Below are 21,944 nucleotides of genomic sequence, written 5' to 3'. Positions count from 1 at the left end.
GGTTTGAGGTTTCTCCTGGAAGCAGCGCTGATGTCTTACATTACTTGGCATGTAACTGTTCCACTTGTTGCCTTTCTATTCTGTCTGCAAAGAAACCAAACACAAATACAAATAAACCCACAACAGTGATCCATTCCTCCGTCTCTCTTTTTCTGTGTCAGGAGCTCATGAATGGACAGAGGGGGGATGTTTCTAAACACAGAGTACACATAAATACTGCATTTATACCTGCATAAAACATAAAATATACACTTAAAACTTTCAGAGAGGAGCTGTGAGGAACCTGGTTGTTTTTCTGAGGCATCTCGACGCTCACTTCTGCAAAAATCTGGACTAAAATCCACCAAAAGTCCTCTAGAAGCAGTAAATCAGCCATAAAAACATACAAAATCACATTTACCACCGAATTTCCCGCATGATTCAAACCAAAAGCACCATCCTCCTGCTAACTCTGACCCTCAGAGGTTTGACCAACTGAGAAAATAACCGTCAACTGATTTTTATGTCATGACTTTGTGGTTTGAAGTGAAATTTGCTCCATTGATTGCACTGAATGCATTTATCTTGAATGGATTTTTTGTTTGCATTTGGGGATTTATATTCACAAAAAAAAAGTAGAAAAGAAGGCGCACGGATTGTGAAAATAACTGATAAATTGAGTCATTTGTACTCAATATTTTAGTCTCGTGAATTACTAAAAAATGTCCCTTAAAGCAGTTTAATTCATGCCCCCCAAATCGCTGTCTTACACGTTAAACTAGATTAGAATTGAAATAGAAATAGAATGTTTGTGAATTTATATTCACAAAAAGTCCAAAAATAAAAGCATAGATTGCATAAATGAGTGATTTGATGCAGAAATGGAGTCATTTGTACTCTTTAATTAGTATTTGAATCCAGTAATATGCTAAAATTGTCCTGTAGAATGATTTACCTGTGCCCTCGTTCTGTTTACAAGATAAATTGATATATTTTTAGTGCAGACACCTGGACTTCCTGCAAAACGGACACAGGAGTAAAATTCTGTAAAGAGGGCGATACTTTCAGCAACTTCATGAAAACAAGTGTAACTGATAATTTGAGGGAACCTTTAACAAAAGATTCTTTGTGAAGAGTGAAGCCGTGGGATTAATTCTGACATTCAGAGCAGGTTTGTTGACTCTGTGAATCCTTCTGCAGCTGTTTGCAGAGATCAGGCACTCAATGCATTAAGAAAAGATGAAAACAGAGTTAAAGGAGCAGGACACCAGAATCTACTGGTAAAATTCAAAAATAGTGATCTATCATGTGTTGTCAGGTGGGATTGTCTTATATTTGGCAGCAGGGCGTAGGAAGGTGTTGTGTTTACTGCCGCTCAGCTCCTCCCTACAGCCCGAGGCCGAGTTTCTTTCTTTCTTTCTGTCACTGGAGAACCAGGAAGTAGTTTGAGCTGCAGGTGGGTGGAGCCAGGAGGTAAAGAAACACAGACGGAGGAAGCACACTTAGAAATGTCAGTGTAGACCAGAGCTGGAGCCTCCGTGGACCTGCAGCCCTGGAGCTCCGAGGCTCAGCCGGGTTTGTTGTGTTTCAGGGACCAGGAGACGTCTTCCATGTCTGCCTGGACAGAGTCGCCCGGCTGGAGTCGTGGCTTCAGGAAGCCCAGAAGATCCTGACAGCCGCTGGACCCGACATGCAGGAGAGTGTGGAGCAGCAGCTACTCACCTGCCAGGTACCGTAAGCCCCGCCCACCAATGCAGGTAGCTACCAGGGGTTGAAACGAGCTTTACATGTCAGCTAGATCTGATAAAACCACTGTTTAACTGATTGGTATCAACTTTATCTTATGTTTGGGTCTGCATCACTCAGGTGTTGTAAAGAGGAACTGTGACTCCAGGGATGCAAATCAATCAACGATTTGACCACAGCGATCATTTGTCCAGTGCTCGTACTCAACAGACACATGATTTAGGCTTTAAATATGTCTTTTCTTTCATAGATTGAGATCTATAAGCACTGTAGTTTGTTTTAGACACTTAAACTCTGGTTTGAGATCAGTAACCGCCACAGAAGTCTGATTCTTTTTTCACATCTGCCGTCACACAGGCACCATAAAGGGAGAAACAATTCTAGGAAGGATGCTAATTTAGCTGTTATCAATTAGTAATCAATTATTTGATATTTTACTGCAGTTTTAGACCTGTAACTTGGTCTCTGGTATGTGCAGTATGTCCCTGACATATAGTAACGCTGTCCTAATCAACCCCAATTTGTCGTAAACAAATGAGTTCTGGTTAGAGGTCATTAAGTGTCAGAAGTCTTTGTCATGGTGCCCGTTGTTAAATAACACATTGAAATAGTAATCAAAAACATGACATGGGCCGCTGGGCTGCATCTAAATCACACTTTTTAATAATAATAGGCACTGATGAAGTCAATTCTTGGTTTTTCAGAAACATACGAGTTCTAGTCGAAGGTCATTAAGCATCACAGAAGTCTTTGTCATGGTGCCCGTTGCTAGCTAAACTCACACAATGCTATTGCTTACCAACATGAACTATCAAGAAAACTTAATATAGTTTGTTATTGACAACAATAATTGTTGGAGTGTAGTCTGAGTGACGCCTCCTCTGTAGAGACGGTATTAAACAGTGAGAGGCTCAACCTGGTGGAACAACCAGGTACTACAACTAAATTCAAAAACTTCACCTAAACGTCCTGAAACTTCTCTGGAATGACTCGAAATTTGACTAAAACTCACTAAACTTGTTCAAATTTTCTCCGAAATGTCAAAAATTAAAAGAAACTTAGCCAAAGCATCTTGAAGCCTCTCCAAAATTACACAAATTTTGTAAAAATGACTAGAAACTTGCCCACGATTACCAAAAAACTGTCCAAAATGATTTGAAACTTGTCCAAAAAATCTTGAAACTTTTCCAGAATTACTCAAAAATGTGTCAAAAATCCTCAAAACTTGTTCATTGTTTCTCAGAAAATAAGAAAACTTGTCCAAAGCATCTTGAAACTTCTCCAAAATTACTCAAATTTTGTGCAAAACTTGCCAAAAATTACTTAACAATGGTCCCAAACACCTTGAAACTTGCAATGCTCTCTGCTTGCCAACATGAACTTCCTGTAGTCTGAGTGACGCCTCCTCTGGTCTCTACAGTACTAAACAGTAACAGGCTCCACCTGGTGGAACAAGCAGGTACTACAGCTAAACTCACAAACTTCACTATAACATCTTGAAACTTGCTTAGAATGACTCAAAATCCTGAAAACTTGTTCATATATTCTTAAAAATGTCAACAATGAAAAGAAAACTTCACCAAAATATATTGAAGCTTCTCCAAGATTACTCAAAAATTGTCCAAAATTATCTTAACTCACTAAAACACATTGAAACTTGCTAGCTAAACCCCCACAATGTTCTCTACCACAACAAAACAATGTAGGTGTATTTTTATATCTTGAAATTTACGTTTTATAAGTTCTTACTGTCAAGTTCATGGTTAAAATATCTTTTGAAACATGTCATACGTGACATAAACAGCTCTTGTTAGAAGCTTTATTCTGCTGTTTATCTTCGTTTCCGTCTTTATTTTCAGCTCAGTGTTTTCATTCTGTGATCAGAGTTCATTAACTGTCATCTACTTTGGTTTTATTACCTGTACAGTGTCCTGGTGATCGTCCAATCAGAGCAGCTCTGAGAGGAAAATGAAAGAAGGATTCTCAGATAACATTAAACCAAACGTCTGATAGTCAGACATCAGACAGGACTTATTGACACACCAGATATTCATTAATTCTGCTTATTTAGTTTCATTACAGCCATAAAAATATGATAGAAAACTCAGGAGTTCAAAGTTCACTGTTGGACAAACAATACATTATATCTGGAAATCAAACTAACAAAGATCAGGACGTCTGTTTTAACATTTTACAGCTGAGTTTGGAATTAAAATTACACAATTGCAGATGTTTTTTTTAAACTCTCTTTTTACAGTAGTTTATTCATCAAATTGGTGTTATTTTGCAGATTGTTCCTGTTTTGTTAAACACCAGATAATATCTTTATAAATAATGTCCACATCACAAAATGTATATTTTTATAAATAGTTATTTGATCTTTATCAATCTTGGACTGTGGAGTTATTCTCTTTTCTTGTATTTAAATCAGCATGAAAATCAGCATTTTACACATATTTTTAATTATTTAAAAGAAAAATATGCTTATTAATGTTTTTAAAGTGGTTTATTAAACTGTTATTTTGGAGATTTTTCCTGTTGTGTTAGATTATAGATAATATCTAATAAAATTAAAGAAGAAAAAGTATTAACATGTTAACTGCAAGAAAACAGGTTTAACTTGTTGATAACATCCACGTCACGGTATTTAAATCAGCTGAAAATATTTTTTAAAAATTCTTGTATTTGCTGAAAAAAATGTATATGAAGGACTGAAAAATGGTAATAAATGAATAATTAAATGTTAAATTACAAATAATATCTCTGAAAATCACAGAAAAAATATGAATTAAAAAAATAAAAATAAAAAAAATAATAAAATAAAACAAAAAGCTGGCCAGAACTGTAAATATCATCCACATTAAAAAAAAAATCTGTATTTTTACTAATTAAGTAATTTATTCTTTTACAACATGTGACTGTAAAATTACTATTTCTAAATTAGATAAAAGTGCTATTAACTTACAGACATTTGCTGTTATTTTTACTGTTTTTTGGAGTTTTTATTGTTTGTTTGTTTGTATTTTACAGTGTAGTGTCTCAAAATTCTGTTTAAAGTTTCCAGTCTTTAGTATTTCTGCCTCTACTGAAACTGGGCGACATCCTGGCTTTTGTTCTTATTTATGGATCTGTATGTTCAGTTTCTGGTTCAACAGTTCTCATTCTCTCCAGTCGAGTCCCGACAGGCTTCAGTTTAGTTTTTATTCAAACTTCTCTCTGTTTTTTTCTCTCTTTGACCCGACGGTGAAACTTGAACCTCCATTAAAGTTTCAGAGCTTAAACTGCTCTCAGTCAGACGTCACGTTTCAATGAAGCTCTGTGGGAAAACAAACAGCTCAGATCAGATCTGGTCTCTTATTCAAATGTTCCTGACGAGCCTCATTCAGTCGTGATCCTCGTTTAGCTTCCTTCACAGCTTTAAATGCTGCTTCTGGTACAACGGAGACAGGAAATGAGGTCAGAGAGGCTGTAGAGGAGATATATGATAGAAAACAACTAAACTAGAAGCAACAGGTGGATAAAAAGTTAACATTTAAAGCCTGAACCCTGAATTATGATTGGCTGCTGGCTGTTTAAGAGGTGGAGCATCATCATAATACAAAGAATGTTTTGTACAAAACAGAAAATTAATGAACAACAACTTTTATTTGATTAAAACTGTAATTAAAACATCATGTGAGCTTCTGAGCTGCAACTAAATCACACAATTATTTATGATAACAGGAAGGAAATGAACTGTTTTAGTCACTTCCAGTTCTGGTTGGAGGTCATTAATCACCACAAAGTCTTTGTCAAGATGCCCCTTTACCAGCTAAACTCCCACAATGCTCTGTGCTTACTAACATTAACTGTCAAGATAACTTAATATATTTTTGTTACTGACACCAAGAATTGTTGGAGTGACGCCTCCTCTGGTCTCTACAGTAAGAAGCTCCACCTGGTGGAACAACCCGGTACTACAGCTAAACTACAACATTTTTTTTTTTTTTTAAAAGCTATTTTTTTGGCCTTTTTTTCAGCTTTATTTAGGCACAGTGAGAGAGAGACAGGAAACAGGGGAGAAGAGTTAGGGGAAGACATGCAGCAAAGGGCCGCCAGCGGGAATCGAACCCGGGCCGCTGCCTCAGGGACCAACTCTGTACATGGGACGCCTGCTTAACGCGTTGAGCTATACGGGCACTCCAATTACAACACATTTTACCCAGAAGGCAAAATAACAGAAAGACAAATAAATGTTGGATAAAAGCTTAAAATTGGGACATTTCATTGAAATAATTGTATTCTACATGTCTCCTTGCTGAAAGTAACCCAGATACTGTAAAAATAAACATGTAACTCAAAGGAGTTAAAGTTAGATTAAGTGCAAATATTGAAAGGAGCTGAAGTGTCAGTAGAATAGAATATGGATTATTGAATAGAAGGTAAATTCTAATTAAAATTAACACTAAGTAAAACAGTGAAATGACAATAAAATATAAGACAGTTTTTATGATCTTGTTAACAGATGAAGTGAACTGAAGTGTTTGTCTACAGGAGATGTTTCTGGAGATTGAGCAGAATATTTCCAGTCTGTCAGCCTTCAACCAGCAGCAGGATGAACTGGGAGCTGTGGGATCCCAGCAGGAAGCTGCTGAACTTCTGGCCTCCAAACTGGAAATTCTGAAGAAGAACCTGGTTTGTTTCCAGAAGCTGCTGCAGGAGAAACATCAGGAGGATGAGAAGACGAACCAGAGAGAACCTCAGCAGCAGGTACAGATGATATATACTGCATATTGATATAATAATAGATAATAATAATAGATGCTATATAGACGCCCCATAGACGGCATGTAGATGCTGTATCGACCCCTTACAGATGCCATATCGATACATATAGATGCCTTATAGACATCTTATAGACATTCTGTCACGCCTTATAGATGCCACAATAATGAACACAACTTTCATGTAAATCTTTTAAGCAAATTGCAATTTTTTTTGGATGTTGTTGAAAGTTAAACTGCACTGAAAGGAACTGAAGTGTTGGCTGAAGTGAAAGTAAAAATGCTGAGGTGAAAAGCAGCTGAAAACTTCGGAATTGAAGATTTAGTTGTCTTCAGATCTAATTTATTTGAAACAGCTGAAGCACTGAAAGAAGTTTAAGTAAAATTAGAAGTAAAATTCCCCAAAGTTTGCCAAAAATTGCAGGGTTTTTTTGATGTTTGTGAAACTGTTTTAAGGTAGAGATAAATATCAAATTGTAAAACGATCATTATGTCTTTGGGATCTGATTGATTTATGCTGCTAAATGTACAATAAATTCTTCTTTATTAGTTTCAGACTCTGGTTAATTGAATCTGTTTCTGCTGAGGACTCACACAGATTAAATATGTTCTATAACATTAACTAATGATGATGAACTTTCTGATCTTCGTCTTTCTGTTTGTTTGTTCCTCTCTTGGTCCTCAGCAGTCGGTCGTTCCGTCAGAGCGCCACCATGAGTCCAGACTGAAGCGCAGCAGCAGCGTTCAGGAGATTTTCTCTTCCCCCAGAAACAAACTGCTCAGACAGAGCAGCCTGCAGCAGCAGAAGGTAAAAGACACAGATTTAGATGAATATCGCTGTTAAATCCTTTCATTTTCAATTATTTTAAAATCTCAGACTGAGAAAAACTCTGAAATAAAGTCTTAAATCATCTTTAAATTTTCTGTTTCTGTAACAAATAAGAACAGAATGATGCAGGAGGATTTTCTTAATATTAAAAATCTGTAGTTTTTGCTTCTGTTTCCACTTTTATCTTCTATTTTGTTCTGGTTTTTATAGAAAATTTAGAGAAATGCATCAATGAGAAAACAAAAGAGCCACTTTCTATCTCATTCAACTAATTTAATACTTAAATGCTCTAATTGTTTTTATTGTGTCTTTTCATATTTAATTGCAAAGTTTGTTGAGTCTCAACAACTTTAACCTGTAAATAAACTTCCTTCTTGCTGTTTTTTGTGTTTTTTTTGTGTGTATTTTTGTGTATTTTCTGTCCAGGAGTTGGAGCAGCAGCTGTCGGAGCAGAAAGGTTTGACTCAGGCCATCGCCAGGCAGGGAAGTAGAGCTAGACTCTACAGCCAAGAGCCAGGACCAGGACCAGGACCAGGACCAGGACCAGGACCAGGACCAGGACCAGGACCAGGACCAGGAGCAGGTCCAGGTCCTGGTCCTGGTCCTGGTCCTGACCCTGCTGTGGACCAGGACCAGGTCGTCAGGAGGTGGTCCGTCCTCCAGAGCCGGCTGCTGGCTGCCTGTCAGGTGATTATGAGCTGTGAGACGTGTGATTATCACCTCCTCCTGGTGCTGGGCGTCCTGCAGCGTCTGATTAGAGGACGTGTTTGTGTGATTGTGAAGGTGACAGACTCATCTGGGAGGAGAAGCAGTGGAGCAGCGGGACACATGATTATCACCAAGAACCTCACAGAGCTGCAGAGCTTCATCAGCCGCCTGAGAGAGCTGAGGCACACAGCAGCCAGGATCCTGAATCAGGTGAGGACGAGAGAGACAGAAAAATACTCACTAATGCTCCTAAATCCACTCCATCATCAGCCTGTTATTACATATTATGCTACCTTTATATGTAGAAATATGTATATATAGATATATAGATAGATGAGATGTTCATGAGCAAAAAGTTTTCCTCTTTATCGCTTTAAATAGCGAAGCATCATCAATGGAATTTGGGTTTTTTGACAACAATTTACAACATTTTACTAGTTTCTCCCTAGTAACTCCTTCAGATGAGTCATATGTGTCTTGGTGGCCTCCCTCACTAGTCTTTTTCTTGCCTGGTCACCTTGGTTTTTGAGGACGTCCTGCTCCAGTTAGACCTTCTGAAGGAGCTACAAGAAAGAGACTAGAGAGGCAGGCCACCAAGACTCCTATGACTCCTCTGAAGGAGTTCCAGCTTCAGCAGCTGAGATGTTAGAGACTGTTCATACAACAACTGTTGTCTGTTCTTCACCAGTCAAAGCTTTATGGAGACAAAGAGAAAGACTCTGATGGAAAAAGTTCACATTAAATCTGAACTAGAGTTCACCAGAAGAAGTCACATGTGGAGACTCTGAAGACACCTGAAGAAGGTTGTTTGGTCTGAGGAGACCAGAATGGAGCTTTTTGTCCATCAGACTAGACGTTTTGTTTGGTCAACATTATCACAAACACACCATCCCCACTGTGAAGCACGGTGGTGGCAACATCATGTTTTTTAATTAAAGTGACCATGATTCAATGTTGAGAAGCAATAGAAGGGGAAAGGAGACTCTGATTGGTTCGGGGGCAAAAACATCCTTAATTGGGTCATTCTTCGTGGTTTAATTTCTTTTTGTGACACACTTCAAGGAACCTTAAGGTCTTTGCTGAAAGTAGAAACTCAGCCTCACATGTTTCTGTGATCGTCCAAAAAGTTGAGGAAATAAAAATCATCCAACATCAAAGCGACACGTCTCATTCTGCTCTTTGTGGATCAGATTTCAAAGCTCAGATGTTGTTTTTTCATCCTTCGTCGCTCCGCTGGACACACAACTCGACATCACACTTCATCTGAAAGGAAAGAAACAACAAACATGAAAGAGGAGCGATGCTGGAGGATGAAGAGGTGCCATCCCTCCTCCTCATCCTCTTCATTCCCGTCGTCTCCGGATGAATAAACTCTGATTTAAAAAACAACATTTCTGACTGAAATCCTGCAGCTTGTCTTTCACTTTTCTGTCCGTTAATCTGCAGGATTCCCGTCAGACGCTGGACGAGGGTTTGTTTGATTTGCTGCACAGCGCCTCCCTGTCGCTGTCCTCCATCCTCAGCCAGCTGCAAACATCTGCAGACAAAACAGACGAAGAAGAAGCTCGGCTGGAGCTGCTGCAGCTGCAGGTTGGATGAAGACACTTAAAGAGTCCAGAATCTGGTTTTTACGTCTTTTTTTGTGAATTTAAAAGATCCAAAAACTTTAAAAATCCACAACAAAGAGAGGATTAATTTATTTGGTTTAAAACTAAACTTTAATTCAACCAAGTTTAAAACTGATTCCTCATCAGTGAAACCAGATCATAGTTCGGTTATTTCTGACATTTTAGAGACGATTACGACCCAAATTTGACATTTCTGCTAACAAACTTTCAATTTCACGTGTAATATCCCTTCACTACTGCAGCATGAGCACCACAATTGCTTCTTGAATTTCAATTCTCATTTTAGCTCGCTCGTTTTTATTTCAATTTAGTAATTCTGGCTAAACAGTAAGAAAAAAAGACCAGAAAATTGGAAAAAATAAAGTTAAATACGGCGAAAGATTTACAAAATAAATCAACACAACACTGATGGATGCAAATTAAATAAGAAATGCTAAAAAAACAACAATAAAAAGGCCACATCATATTAAAGAAAAACAACAAGTAGAACAAAATAATACAGAAGGTAAAAAACATATAAGAAAGTCTAAAAATAAAGCAAGAGTAACTTTTTTAAGAGAATAAAAACAGATGATTCAAACAGACAAATGAAACAGACATCACGTAAAAGCAAATTTATAAAAATAGGTTTAGAAATTGATCATGCCCCAACTTCATGTCCAAGATACAAGCCTCAACTGATCTTAGCTTATTTTAGCTTAGCTTAGCTTAAGTTATCTACCTTAGCTTAGCTGAGCATAACTTATCTTAACTTAGCTTATCTGAGCATATCTAGCTTAGCTAAGGTTATTTTAGGTTAGCTTCTTTTAGCTCAACATATCATTGCTTATCTTAGCTTAACTTAGCTTATCTTAGCTTAAGCATAGCTTAACTTATCATACCTTATCTTAGCATATCTAGCTTAACTTATCTTAACTTATCTTAACATATATAGCTTAGGTTACCTTGGCTTAGCTTCTCTTAGCTTATCTTAACTTAGCATAGCTTAAGTTATCTTAACTTAGCTTATCTTAGCATATCTAGCTTACCTTAGCATGCGTAGCTTCACTTATCTTAGCTAAGCTTCTCTCCCCTTTACATTACATAGCTTGTCTTAGCTTATCTAAACTTAGCTTATCTTAGTTTAGTTTCTCTTAACTTAGCGTATCATACCTTATCTTACCTTAGCTGATTTTAGCTTAAGTAGCTTACCTTAGCATAGTTTAACGTATCATACCTTATCTTAACTTAGCTTATCTTAGCATATCTACTTTATCTTAGCCATCCTAATTTGACTTATCTTAGCACATCTAGCTTATCTTTGCTTACCTTAACTTAGCTTATCTTAATTTAGCTTATCTTAGCATATCTAGCTTAGCTTACCACAGCTTAGCTTTTCTTAGCTTAGTGTATTATAGCTTATCCTAGGTAAGCTTAGCTAAACTTAGCTTATCTTCGCTTACCTAGCCTATTTTAGCATATCTAGCTTAGCTTAGCATATTTAGCTTAGCTTAGCTTATCTTAATCTAACCTATCTTAGCAAATTAAGCTTAGCTTAGATTAGCTTCTCTTAGCTTAGCGTATCATTCCATATCTTAGCTTATCTCACCTTATCTTATCTGATCTTAAATCTTAACCAAGTGACAAATTTGGTAGAGTTTGAAGGAAAATCTCTCCAGAGACACACAATCATCTAAAACGTTCCTCCACAGTTTCCCTCTAACCAGGACTTCCTGTGCTTCTTCCAGAGTCTGTCGGCTGAACTGAGCTCTCTGGGTTCTGAGTTGGTCTCTCAGGGCTCCAAGGTCGGTCTGGTTCTGGGTTCAGAGTCGGTCCAGAAATGTTTGGATGATCTGAACAGAATCATCCGTCTGGTCCAGGATCAGCTGAGCAACAAGGAGAAGCAGCTCAGGAACCTGCAGGACCAAACTGCACAAAAACAGGTCGGATTTCACCTCCAAACCTGATTTATGAGTAAATATTTCTGCTTCTGTGGTTGGTTTTGATGTCTGCATGCTGTTTCCTGTCTGTATCTCACCTCCTCACTGTGTTAAAGTTCTGTTTACTGTAGATCACAGTGTGTTTTGTCCACAGAAACAGCTAAACGAGTTGCATGCAGCCTTCACCTCTAACCAGTCGACTGTTCACCCAATCACTAACGAGTTCAGAGGCGATCTGGGCCTAAACGAGCAGCTGCAGGTACCGTTTCCATGGAGATATCCAACACTTACACTGTAGAACTGGTAAAAATGGGTAAACACTGAGGATTAATAACAGGACTGACTGACTGTTGGTGTTTTCTGTGTATTTTACGTCTTGTGCTTTAATGTAAGTGTTTAATTGGTTGTTTCTATACATTCTGAGATGTGTGACTTCAGTTAATAATGATAAAAATCTTCTTAAAATTGTGAAAGTCTTCTTACTCTGTCGGATATAATGTACTAACTGTACAATTTTATGGGTTTTTACCAGATCTAAGCGACTAAACAACATTAGAAGTATCCAGAAACACAAAAATAACAAAGATCAACACCGTAAAGTTCTCTATATTTATATGTTTTTATTGTTCCAGGTCGGTGTCCAGATGCAGGAATCTCTGCAGCAGCAGGTCCAACAGGTCAATTCTCTGCTGGAAGAAGCCGACAAACAAAACCTGCCGACGTCCGTCATCCAGCAGGCAACACAGCTGCAGGTAGGTTCACTGGTTGAATCATTTTCTAACATTTTTACTCAGCGTGGGCTCATTTTTCACTGCAATATAAAGTCATGAACCTCTATGGAAACAGAATAACCATGAAAGAGAGAGAATGAAGAAATTACAGGTAGAATGACAGAAATCATAGAAAAATAAAAACAAAAATTGAATTTATTGCATTTGTTTTATTGATCCAGTGGGTTTGATTTTCCTCCAAGTATAAGATTGTCCAAAAAAAACACTTGAAACTTGCCCGGATTTGCACAAAATCGGTCCAAAGTTACAAAGAAATGTCAAAATTGACTGAAAAACTGTTCAAAATTACTTAAAATGTGTTTAAATTACTCCAAAACTTGTTCAAATTTATAATATTTGAATTATTATGGACAATTTGAATAATTCTGGACAATTGTGAGTCTCTACACATCATGTTTCACCATTCTGAATGTATCTTCCAACAACTTGTTCCTCTGTTCACCGTTTATGAGCCATGTTGGATTTATTTATTGATCCAGTAGGTTTGAGTTTCCTTTCAGCCTAAAATTGACAAAAATAACTTGAAATTTGCCTAAATGTACTCAAAATCGGTCCCAAGTTACAAAAAATGTCAAAAATGACTGAGAAATTGTTGCAAAGTACCTGAAATATTATTGAAATTATCCCGAAATGTGTTCAAAATGACAATATTTGAGTTCTAACAGACAATTTGAATCATTTCGGACAATTTTGAGTCTCTGCTCACCATCTGTAGAAAGATGTTTCACCTTGCTGAATGTTTCTTCCAACAGAATCTGGTGCAAATGGTTTATTTTTGGTCAATTTTTCAATGAGACATGTAAAATATAGTGACATGAATACAATAGATATCAGATGTTTAATTTTAGATTTGGTTAATTTTACCAACAGAACTGCCTTTAGTTATTGAAATTCCCTTCTCTTTTTATAATTCCTGGCTCCTATTTTGTGTCATTTTGGTGATTTCTGAATGATAAAAAGTCACTACAGATCAAAAATTGGGACTCAGTCTAAATAATTTCTGGTTGAAATGTATGTTTTATTTGAAGAATTTAAATCTGGTAATTATAGTAATGTAAATAAAAGTGCAGTATTTAGGGGAGCCAAAAAATATCCATATGGCGATATATTGCGATACTATGTCACACCATGCCATATAGATTTTTCAGCTCCTATTATCGATTTTTAATGAAAATAATGATGTGTTTCCGACGGCTTGTAAATACAGTGAGACTTCCGCATCTCCACTCCGGTAGGTGGCGCTGCAGAACGTCTGTGCGGCGTAGCGGCATCCTGCAGTTTAGGCGCGCTTAGTGGCTAAAGTAAACGGAAATATGGCAAACAACATCACGACGCCCTCACAGTGTAAAGCCGACGTTTGAAGCACTTTGGCTTCAAAGTTGTACATGGAAGTGAAAACAACGAGTTAGACAAAGAAAACGCCGTTTGCAAGCTTTGTCTCGCTGCCGTGAAATACTGGGAACACGACGAACTTGAGAAGTCACCTAGCAAGAAACCATGCTGAGGAACTGGCACAGAAACAGCTGCCGAAGAGTCCGGAACCAAACCAGACTGGATAACTTTCTGCCATTTACCACACCTCGGGCTCAGCGCATCACAGAATCAGTTGTGCATTTTATTTGTAAAGATTTGCGCCGTACAGTGGGTTGAAAACACCGGCTTCAGGTGGATGCTGGATACTCCAAGATCCCGCAGCGCCTCCACATTGTGGATACAGCTGTTGCCAAGATGTACGACCAGGTGAAGAAAGCGGTGAAAACGTCGCTGAACATATGCTTCAGGTCAGTGGAGGAAATTTAAATGTCACAAATTAGTTTTACTTCTGTTCAGTTGAATATTTGGGCCTCACTAAGCAGAGCAACGCTTTTTCAGAGGTTGCTAATTTTAGTGACACTAACCAGGAACAGGAGAAGATGGCAAGATTCAAGGACACTGTTCCGATGCTAGTTATCAAAGGATCCAATCCACTGAACTGGTGGAAGGAACGTCTTGTTTTCTGAGAGGTTAAATGTGATCATCTATCACTGTATCAATCCTCATTGTTTTTTAAGATATTTTTATACGGAAAAGTATGGTTTATACATATTGCTGTATTTATTGACTCATGAAATGGGCTCTACACAAAGCTGAAAAAACATCTGCATATACATTGTCAGTGTTTCAGACCACAAAACAAAAAGTGTGATAGTGTTTTAACGCTGAACATGTTACAATTCTTTATCAATTCAGAGCTCAAAGCTTAGACCTCATTTTACTTGAACTTTTAACATATTTTAAAACTATGATTGACGGATGTTGCTTTTATAAGAACTAATGGTACTTTTGTCTTTAAAATGTGCCTTACTTCTATAGAAACAGAGATTTGTGCTTACTTCATGTCCAATGTAGTTTAAACAACTTGCTTTGTGCTGTATATTTTGCTGTAGTTACTGTTCAACAACACCAAATAAAATTTTAGTTTTATTGCCTATAAATGTATGTATTGTGTTGCAAATCATCCAACATATACTCGTATTTTTACCCAGTTGGTGCAGCTGGTAAGGTAAGGGCTGGCAGGAGGCATGGAAAAGAGTACATAAATACATAAAATGCTAATATTTTGAATCAAACAGTTTGGACTCAATTTGTACACTGATCAATATAATCTGATATACATGTACAGCAACATGTGTTTTCATCTCTTTTAAATTTTCAAGTTAACTATGGTGAATATCGCAATATCGGGATATAGCTATACATCGTGATATGTATCGTGAGGGGCTTGCTTACTCACCCCTAGAGGTATTTCAATTAAAGACGAAACAACAGAAGGTATTTATGGAAATCCCACCCTATAAGGTCAAATATTAAAGCTTGTCAAACATAATAACATAATTGTAAATACTGAATTTTAGTTTAATTCCTGTGTAAAGGGTGAGCTGGACTCGGCACTCGGTTCTGTTGGTTCTGGCTGTGAGGATCTGAGGAGCAGAATGGATGTACAGCAGCTTTATGAAGGTCTGGTCCTCAACCTGGAGGAGCTGGTCTGTCTGGGCTCCAAACGCCTCCAACACCTGCCTGATATGGAGCTCCAGAGCAGGAATCATCTCCAACAGCAGCTCAGCAGACATACGGTCCGTGTAAGAATCTAAAAACATCATATTTTGCCTTTACAAAAAGACTTTATCATGTTATTAACAATATACTTTTCCTTTTTCAGAAGTTCTTCCAGTTCCTCGGCCATCATTTTCACATCCTGCAGCTCCTGACCAGCAGAGGTCCAGAAGTCGTCTCCCAGAGGTGGGAGGAAGTAGTGAAGAACCTGGAGGAGGAGGTGGTCCGACTGCAGCAACGAGGATTGGATAAAGGTGTCAGGATGCAGGAAACACTACAGGTAGGGCATTAAATACAGATTATTAGTAAAGTAAAAATTTTTAAAAAAGCAATAAAAATGAATAAAACAAGTTTTAGATTCAGGTTTTATTTCAGGAGATCATCAGAAAAAGCTTAAATGAGACATTTAAATCCAAATCCTGAGTTCTGTGGTGTTCCACAGGGCTCCATCTTGGGCCAAGTTTCATTTGCTTTATTTTTGCTCCAATTAAGTCACATTATAAACAACTTTATGGCTGTTACCAACCGCTTCTATGCTGACGATATCCACCTGTGATTTGATGCCTTTATAAAGCAGCTTAAGACTTTTTTTATTGAAACTTTCCGTCTTCCCACCTGTACAAATAATGATTTAGTTATTTAATAATGTAGTTATTTCAGTTTAAACACATATTTTTCCCCAGTTTCTATGTCATTCAGTTTCCTACCATCATGGTTCTGATATTTCTAGATTCCAGACAATCTCTACTACACATTTATGAAAATAAATCTCTACTGCTACTTTATGGTGAGATACATGTAAAAATAATTTCATAATAAAAAATACTGTTTTGCCTTGATATACAGGCTAATATTAAAAAATGCAAGTATTATTATATAAAATGATGGATGATCTGGGTAGTTTAGACTATTCTGAAGAAAACAAGATACAGAATGTTTGGCTAAACCATATAATAGTCAAGACAATAGCTATGAAGATGGTGAAATTACCCTAAAAATAGAGACTTTCCAAATTCTTCTGCAGCTTTATGAGATAACTTTTAAATTCACAGACGTGAAACCTAATTATTCAACAAGTTGAGGTCATTTAAAGCATCGAAAATGACAAGAAACCTTCTAAAATGATCTGTATTGACCATAATATCCTCCTCTTCTGCCTCAGCTTTGGTCTCAGTGGGAGGAGGATAGTTCCTGGTCCGATTCTCTGCTGAAAGATGTTGAGACTTCATTTCCCAGGATGCATCAGTGGTCCGACTCTGAGCAGCAGGTATCGGAGAAGCTCTCGGTCTATGAGGTAAGTTTTTATTTATAAATGAGCTCTTTCTAACCAGCTCATTTAGAGGGTAAAGCAGATTCTGCGGCGCTCCACTCGGCTCATTTGGACTCTCTCCACTGCGGTTATTCCACTCAGACGCTAATTGGCTCAATTAGCTGCAGCCAAACAGGTTGTTTTTCTGCAGAGGAACACGGTGTTCTTCTGCTTTCATGAGCCGAGAGGAGACCTGCAGATAAATCTCATTTTAGCTTCTTGTTTCCTCATGTTCTGCTCGATTAAAATGGAAGATATTTTAGCTCAACTAGTGGTTTCCAAAGTGTTTGGTCAAACTCTAAAGCTAAAGTTAATACGTTATCATCAAACGCTGTTTAAAATACACTGTTTCTGCTTTTACAGCTGTTTTGTGTAAATATGGTGAAAATATTCAAATAAAATCGAGTGTTCCAGAAGCATAGACTAGGTCCAATGTTACTGAAGTTAATCCAGAACCAGAATTCACTGTTTCTCTCATGACTTTTAGAGAACTTTCCCACAACATTATCTAGCATTACCTACATTTTCTACTAGGTAGAAAATAGTGAAGTTAATCTAATGTTTTGATGTCAACATTAGAAGATGTCAGGAACACAGATAAGAATTTTCTCAAACTAACAGTCAAAGAAGGTTTTCCAGATGTTTTTGTATAAAAAAGTTCCTTTAATGTGATATATTAACAAAAATGGAACGTTCTACCTGCAATGTTTTAAGGATGCTTTGGGGTTGGGTTGTTGTTGAGGGAACATATTGTAGAACAGTCTTCTATAAAACCATTCTTATAATTACAAAGGAAGACATTATCAAACCAACACTTCTAAAGTAGTTCTCCACATTTTATCAAGGCCTTAGATGACGGAACATCTTTTAATTCAAGTAACGGGATTTATTAGGAAAGGTGGAACATTCTGGCTGCGAGGTCCTACGAATGTTTTGGGGATGTTCTTCTAGAAAATGTTCCCACAGTGTTGAAAAAGAAAGGAGATTCAGTTTGCTTGAAGTTTCCTGGTTGGACGATCTTAAACCAGACTATTTTTTCGCATGTTCTAGATTTTTATAGAGGATTCTGAGTTTGTTTTTCTTCTTCTTAAAACATCTCCGTTATAGATGGGGTCAAAAGATTAAGTTTAGTTTAATGAGGTTGAGTTGAGCTGATAAACTAGCTTCTGCTCCTCTGAGTTTGGAGTTAGAAGTTGAGGATCCAACATCTCAGACTGGTTTTAGTATCTTTTTTGAGCATTAAACTAGCACAAGTTTTCTACTAGGTTTGTGATCGTAGGAACTTCAGTAGAAATCAACTGGATTTCTCTGGTAGGTTCTTGAAGACATTTCACCAGGTGAGACATCTTCAAAAACCTACAAGAGAAGTCCAGGAGTACATCCTTGATTTCAAATGGACTTCTCATTAAGACGTTTCAGGTTTCACCAGGGGAACGGACTTCTCTGGTAGCTACCAGAGTAGTCCAGTTGATTTCTACTGAAGTTCCTACGATTGCCATGACCTGGATGACTAAGAATCTACAAAGACTTATTAGTTCTCAGCTCTGATTGAACTTGACCCATTGCAAGAACTACTTTCCAGATCTGCTTATTTATTTCAGCGGTATAACGTTCATGTTCATCCAACAGGAGCTTCATCACATCCTGGATTCCAACAAGTCTCGGTTTGATCGGATGCTGGAAGCCGGCTGGCGACTGCAGAGTTCAGGATGTCGAGGAGTCGAAGAGTTTACCTGTAAACTGGAGGCTCGACGGAGAACTTTAAATAGGAGGCTGGGACACGAACAAACCAGCTGTGAGAGAAAAAGGAAACTGAAGAACAGGTGAGAGACAGAAAAAATAAGATCATAGCCTTTCAAAATAAGAGCTTGTTCTAAGTTTAGACGGTAAAGACTCCTTATGCTTTGTGCTAGACAGAATAAGAAATTTCTGAAATTAATTCTTGAATGTTATCCTTACGTACATATGTCTTTTTCAATTTTCTTAAAATAAAACTGTTTTACTTTGGCAGATGCTTTAACCAATTTTCAAAATATTCAATTTTTGTCCAATAATCAGGTTTCTTCGTGACTCCACGGTTCTTTCTGATTGGATGTCCAAAGCCAGAGACCTTATTGATAAATGGAGTCAGGTGACTGTTTCAGCCAATCAGGAAACAGATGTTGAACAAAGGCGAGACAACTTCCTCCAGTCTGTGGTGAGTTGAAGATAAAAACAAAAAAAGGAAAAAGCATTTTTAACTAGCACAGATTTCTACACATTTCATATATTTGACAATCTTCCAAATAAAGATTATTAAGTACCAGATGTGTCCCTGCACAAGGTTTTTATTTGTTGTTTGGCACAAAATGACAGCAATTTCAAGCAAATCATGTGTCACAATGCAATGATAAATGCTGTACAGTTTTATATTCAGGTTAAAGATGTTTGTCCATATTGAATTAAATAGATTTAGGACATTTAATATTCATGCTAGTAGTCAGGATGCCCTCATTTAAATACTTCTGGACCACTTTTCTGTTAATATAAATCAGTTATTTACAAAAATTTGTCTCTATAAGGTGAAAAGTCTTAAGAAACCACCAGATATTTTGGTTCTAGGTCAGGTTTAATCTAGTTGTGGTTAATCAGTGACCAGAATATAACTTCATATTTCAGGCTCTGACCAAAGAGTTGGAGGTTAAATCTGACCTGAAGGTGGCGCTGGTCAGTTCTGCTACTCAGCTGGTGCAGCTGATGGAGGCTGATGGAGATCTGGAGGACAAAGAGCTTCAGACGTCCATTGATTCTCGGCTCAGACTGATAGAACAGAGCTGGAACGTTCTGCTGACTGAGGTTCCTGCCGTCCAACAAGATCTACAGAAGGTGAGGAGGTTAAACTGGTAGACTGAGATTTACATAGAGTAAATATGAACCATAAGATTCAGTTTCGTTAAACCCTAAATATTTAGGGTTTCGTTAAACCCTAAATATTCTCAAAACTGAATATTATGCTGAGAACATAATAATATGTTTTATCATAAAACACCATGGAACTTTGTTGGAATAGCAATCCCCAATTAATTCCCAGAACATTACAGGAACATTTTATAAAGGATGTTTTGTCATTTGAGGACTTAATAAGATTGAGGTATGAACACACTAAGTATATAAATACAGTGTAATAGTTGTAGATAACCAATTAAAGATGGATAAATGCACATTTATTACCAGCACAAACAGTATGGACGGTATTTGAGCCGCTCAAAATTGTCAAATCTGAACCAGTTCACAAACAAATATTCCAGGTTTCTTCATCTCCATGAACTAAAATAACTTAAACAATACAAAGATTAGCCACAACTTTAAAACCAGACTTGTTCTGGTGCAATTTAAAGCACCAAGAGCTCATGACCATGAGCTCTTGGTCCTGTTCCTCGAGTCATTTCAAAGCAGTTTTATTGTTGCAGTGACGAGATTTCATTGCAAATTATCGATGTTATCTACTTCACCAGCGCTTTTTTTCTGTGAAGGTTTCTAAATATCAGATTTTTTCCATAAATCCAGCCCTCGTGTTCAGTTTCAGTTTCTACAATCGTGTTCCTGCCACCAATTAGCGTTAAACTTCTCCCTGTGCAGCACAGAGCAGCTCGAGGACTCTTCTCTTCTCACCTCCGTCCATCGATTCGCTTATTTCTTCCTCTCTTCCTGCCTTTCTACCATTTATCCCCTCAGCTCCTCCTCCATCTTCTTCATTCCCTCTCATCTTCTTCCTGCACCTTTTGGTTTTTTCCCTTCTCTTGTGTCATCACTTCAGGTTTAGTGTGGTTTTTAGGTTTCTCATCTTGTCTTTTCCCTCCTTTCCAGGTAGAATTTATCATTAAAACTCACCTCAGATCAATAAATTTCACATTAACAGCATTGACAGGTTCATTAAACTCTAAATTGAGTGAAATACAGTTGTAGGATTGAGTAAATCTGTAATGTTTGATGTGATTTCCTCCTCCTTCTTAGCGGTGGATGCAGACGTTGAGCCAGCAGGTGGCGCTGACGGAGCTCCAGGTTCATGTTGGAGCTGCCGAGGAACATCTGAGCAGAATCAAGCAGAACCTCTGCAGCAGCACCGACCTGATGCAGCTGCTGAGATACTGCAAGGTACAGATGGACCTAAAGATGGACGCTAATTAAATGTCCTCAGTGGGACGTTTTTAGACGGTTAAAATGCAACATATTGGGACAGTTAAGCTTTGCAATTTTCAAAGGAAACATAAAATAACTTTTAAAAAAAGTGCTTGTACACAGCTGGAAAGGAAGCTGTTCTGACAATTTCATCACTTCATTCCAGTTTATTTTGGAAACTGGATGTGATTATGTATGAAAATGACAAAGAATCAACTTACAAGAAATCAAATTACTCAATGAGATCAAGTATAATTTCACTTAAATGTGTTTTTCGAGCTAGCATAGCCACCTTTAGCTCGCCTCATGTCAATAGTGTCTGCAAAAACATGATTTTAGGATGTTTTGTGTTTGTTCCTGAAGACATATTTTCACAGTGTCCAATTTGTTACCAAAAAAACCCCCAACTCATTATATTAACTTCAGTTCTGCAGTAAAGAACAGTAAGTTTGTCTGTTTACTCGTATATCTGTATATTTATTTCCCTCAGGAGTGTCAGACGGAGCTGTCGGCTCATCAGACCACTCTGGACTTTGTGAATCAGCCGCTACAGACCTGCAGTTCTGATGATGACCAGAGGAGGCGCTATGAACACAACCAGTATTCAGAGGAGCAGGGTCGACTCAACCACCGGTGGCTCAGTCTGAAGGAAAGCCTCAACTATCAGGTGAACATAAAGCGTCAATACTCAGCCTTAATGGTAGAAAAATTGGAAAAAAAACTCAATGTCCGCTTGTAAATTTTTTTTTCCAGAGCTTTCTGACACATCAGATAGTCTGCATCAGGTCAAATTTCCGTAGACAAAGCAAAGAATTCTGTATTTGTCTTTGCATCTGTGAAGCTCTGAGACTATCTGGTTGAACTGCAGGCAGTGTTTCCACAAAACCAAAGCTACTGGATCAATAAATAAATGCAGCACGGCTCAGAAACAGTGAACAGAGGAGGAAGTTGTTGGAGAGACATTCAGCATAGTGAAACATCTTCCTATGGATGATGAACATAGTAGAGAGGAAAAGTTTGT

The 21,944-nt window shown here is 37.6% G+C and overlaps 1 protein-coding gene across 14 annotated transcripts in view; it reads left to right on the top strand.

Annotated features, from left to right (window-relative positions):
- syne2b (spectrin repeat containing, nuclear envelope 2b) overlaps nucleotides 1–21,944 on the top strand; it is a 212,925-nt gene that overhangs the window by 127,670 nt on the left and 63,311 nt on the right. For 10 of the 14 annotated variants that reach the window (XM_055005572.1, XM_055005580.1, XM_055005576.1 and 7 more), the window contains 17 exons: nucleotides 1,571–1,708; nucleotides 6,259–6,474; nucleotides 7,174–7,296; nucleotides 7,744–8,004; nucleotides 8,101–8,235; nucleotides 9,472–9,615; nucleotides 11,381–11,575; nucleotides 11,727–11,831; nucleotides 12,205–12,324; nucleotides 15,276–15,476; nucleotides 15,563–15,736; nucleotides 16,619–16,750; nucleotides 18,395–18,588; nucleotides 18,824–18,962; nucleotides 19,424–19,630; nucleotides 20,759–20,899; nucleotides 21,414–21,590. In XM_055005572.1, the coding sequence (XP_054861547.1) occupies nucleotides 1,571–1,708; nucleotides 6,259–6,474; nucleotides 7,174–7,296; nucleotides 7,744–8,004; nucleotides 8,101–8,235; nucleotides 9,472–9,615; nucleotides 11,381–11,575; nucleotides 11,727–11,831; nucleotides 12,205–12,324; nucleotides 15,276–15,476; nucleotides 15,563–15,736; nucleotides 16,619–16,750; nucleotides 18,395–18,588; nucleotides 18,824–18,962; nucleotides 19,424–19,630; nucleotides 20,759–20,899; nucleotides 21,414–21,590 (2,802 nt within the window). Of the gene's footprint in view, nucleotides 1–1,570; nucleotides 1,709–6,258; nucleotides 6,475–7,173; nucleotides 7,297–7,743; nucleotides 8,005–8,100; nucleotides 8,236–8,713; nucleotides 9,326–9,471; nucleotides 9,616–11,380; nucleotides 11,576–11,726; nucleotides 11,832–12,204; nucleotides 12,325–15,275; nucleotides 15,477–15,562; nucleotides 15,737–16,618; nucleotides 16,751–18,394; nucleotides 18,589–18,823; nucleotides 18,963–19,423; nucleotides 19,631–20,758; nucleotides 20,900–21,413; nucleotides 21,591–21,944 lie in introns of those variants that run through there. The other 4 variants (XM_055005575.1, XM_055005571.1, XM_055005578.1 and 1 more) reach the window with 4 other exon arrangements.

This window comes from Amphiprion ocellaris, chromosome 20 (assembly GCF_022539595.1).
Source record: "Amphiprion ocellaris isolate individual 3 ecotype Okinawa chromosome 20, ASM2253959v1, whole genome shotgun sequence".
Lineage (NCBI taxonomy): Eukaryota > Metazoa > Chordata > Actinopteri > Pomacentridae > Amphiprion > Amphiprion ocellaris.
Note: the sequence above shows the minus strand (reverse complement) of the source record. Positions and strands in the feature narration are given on the sequence as shown.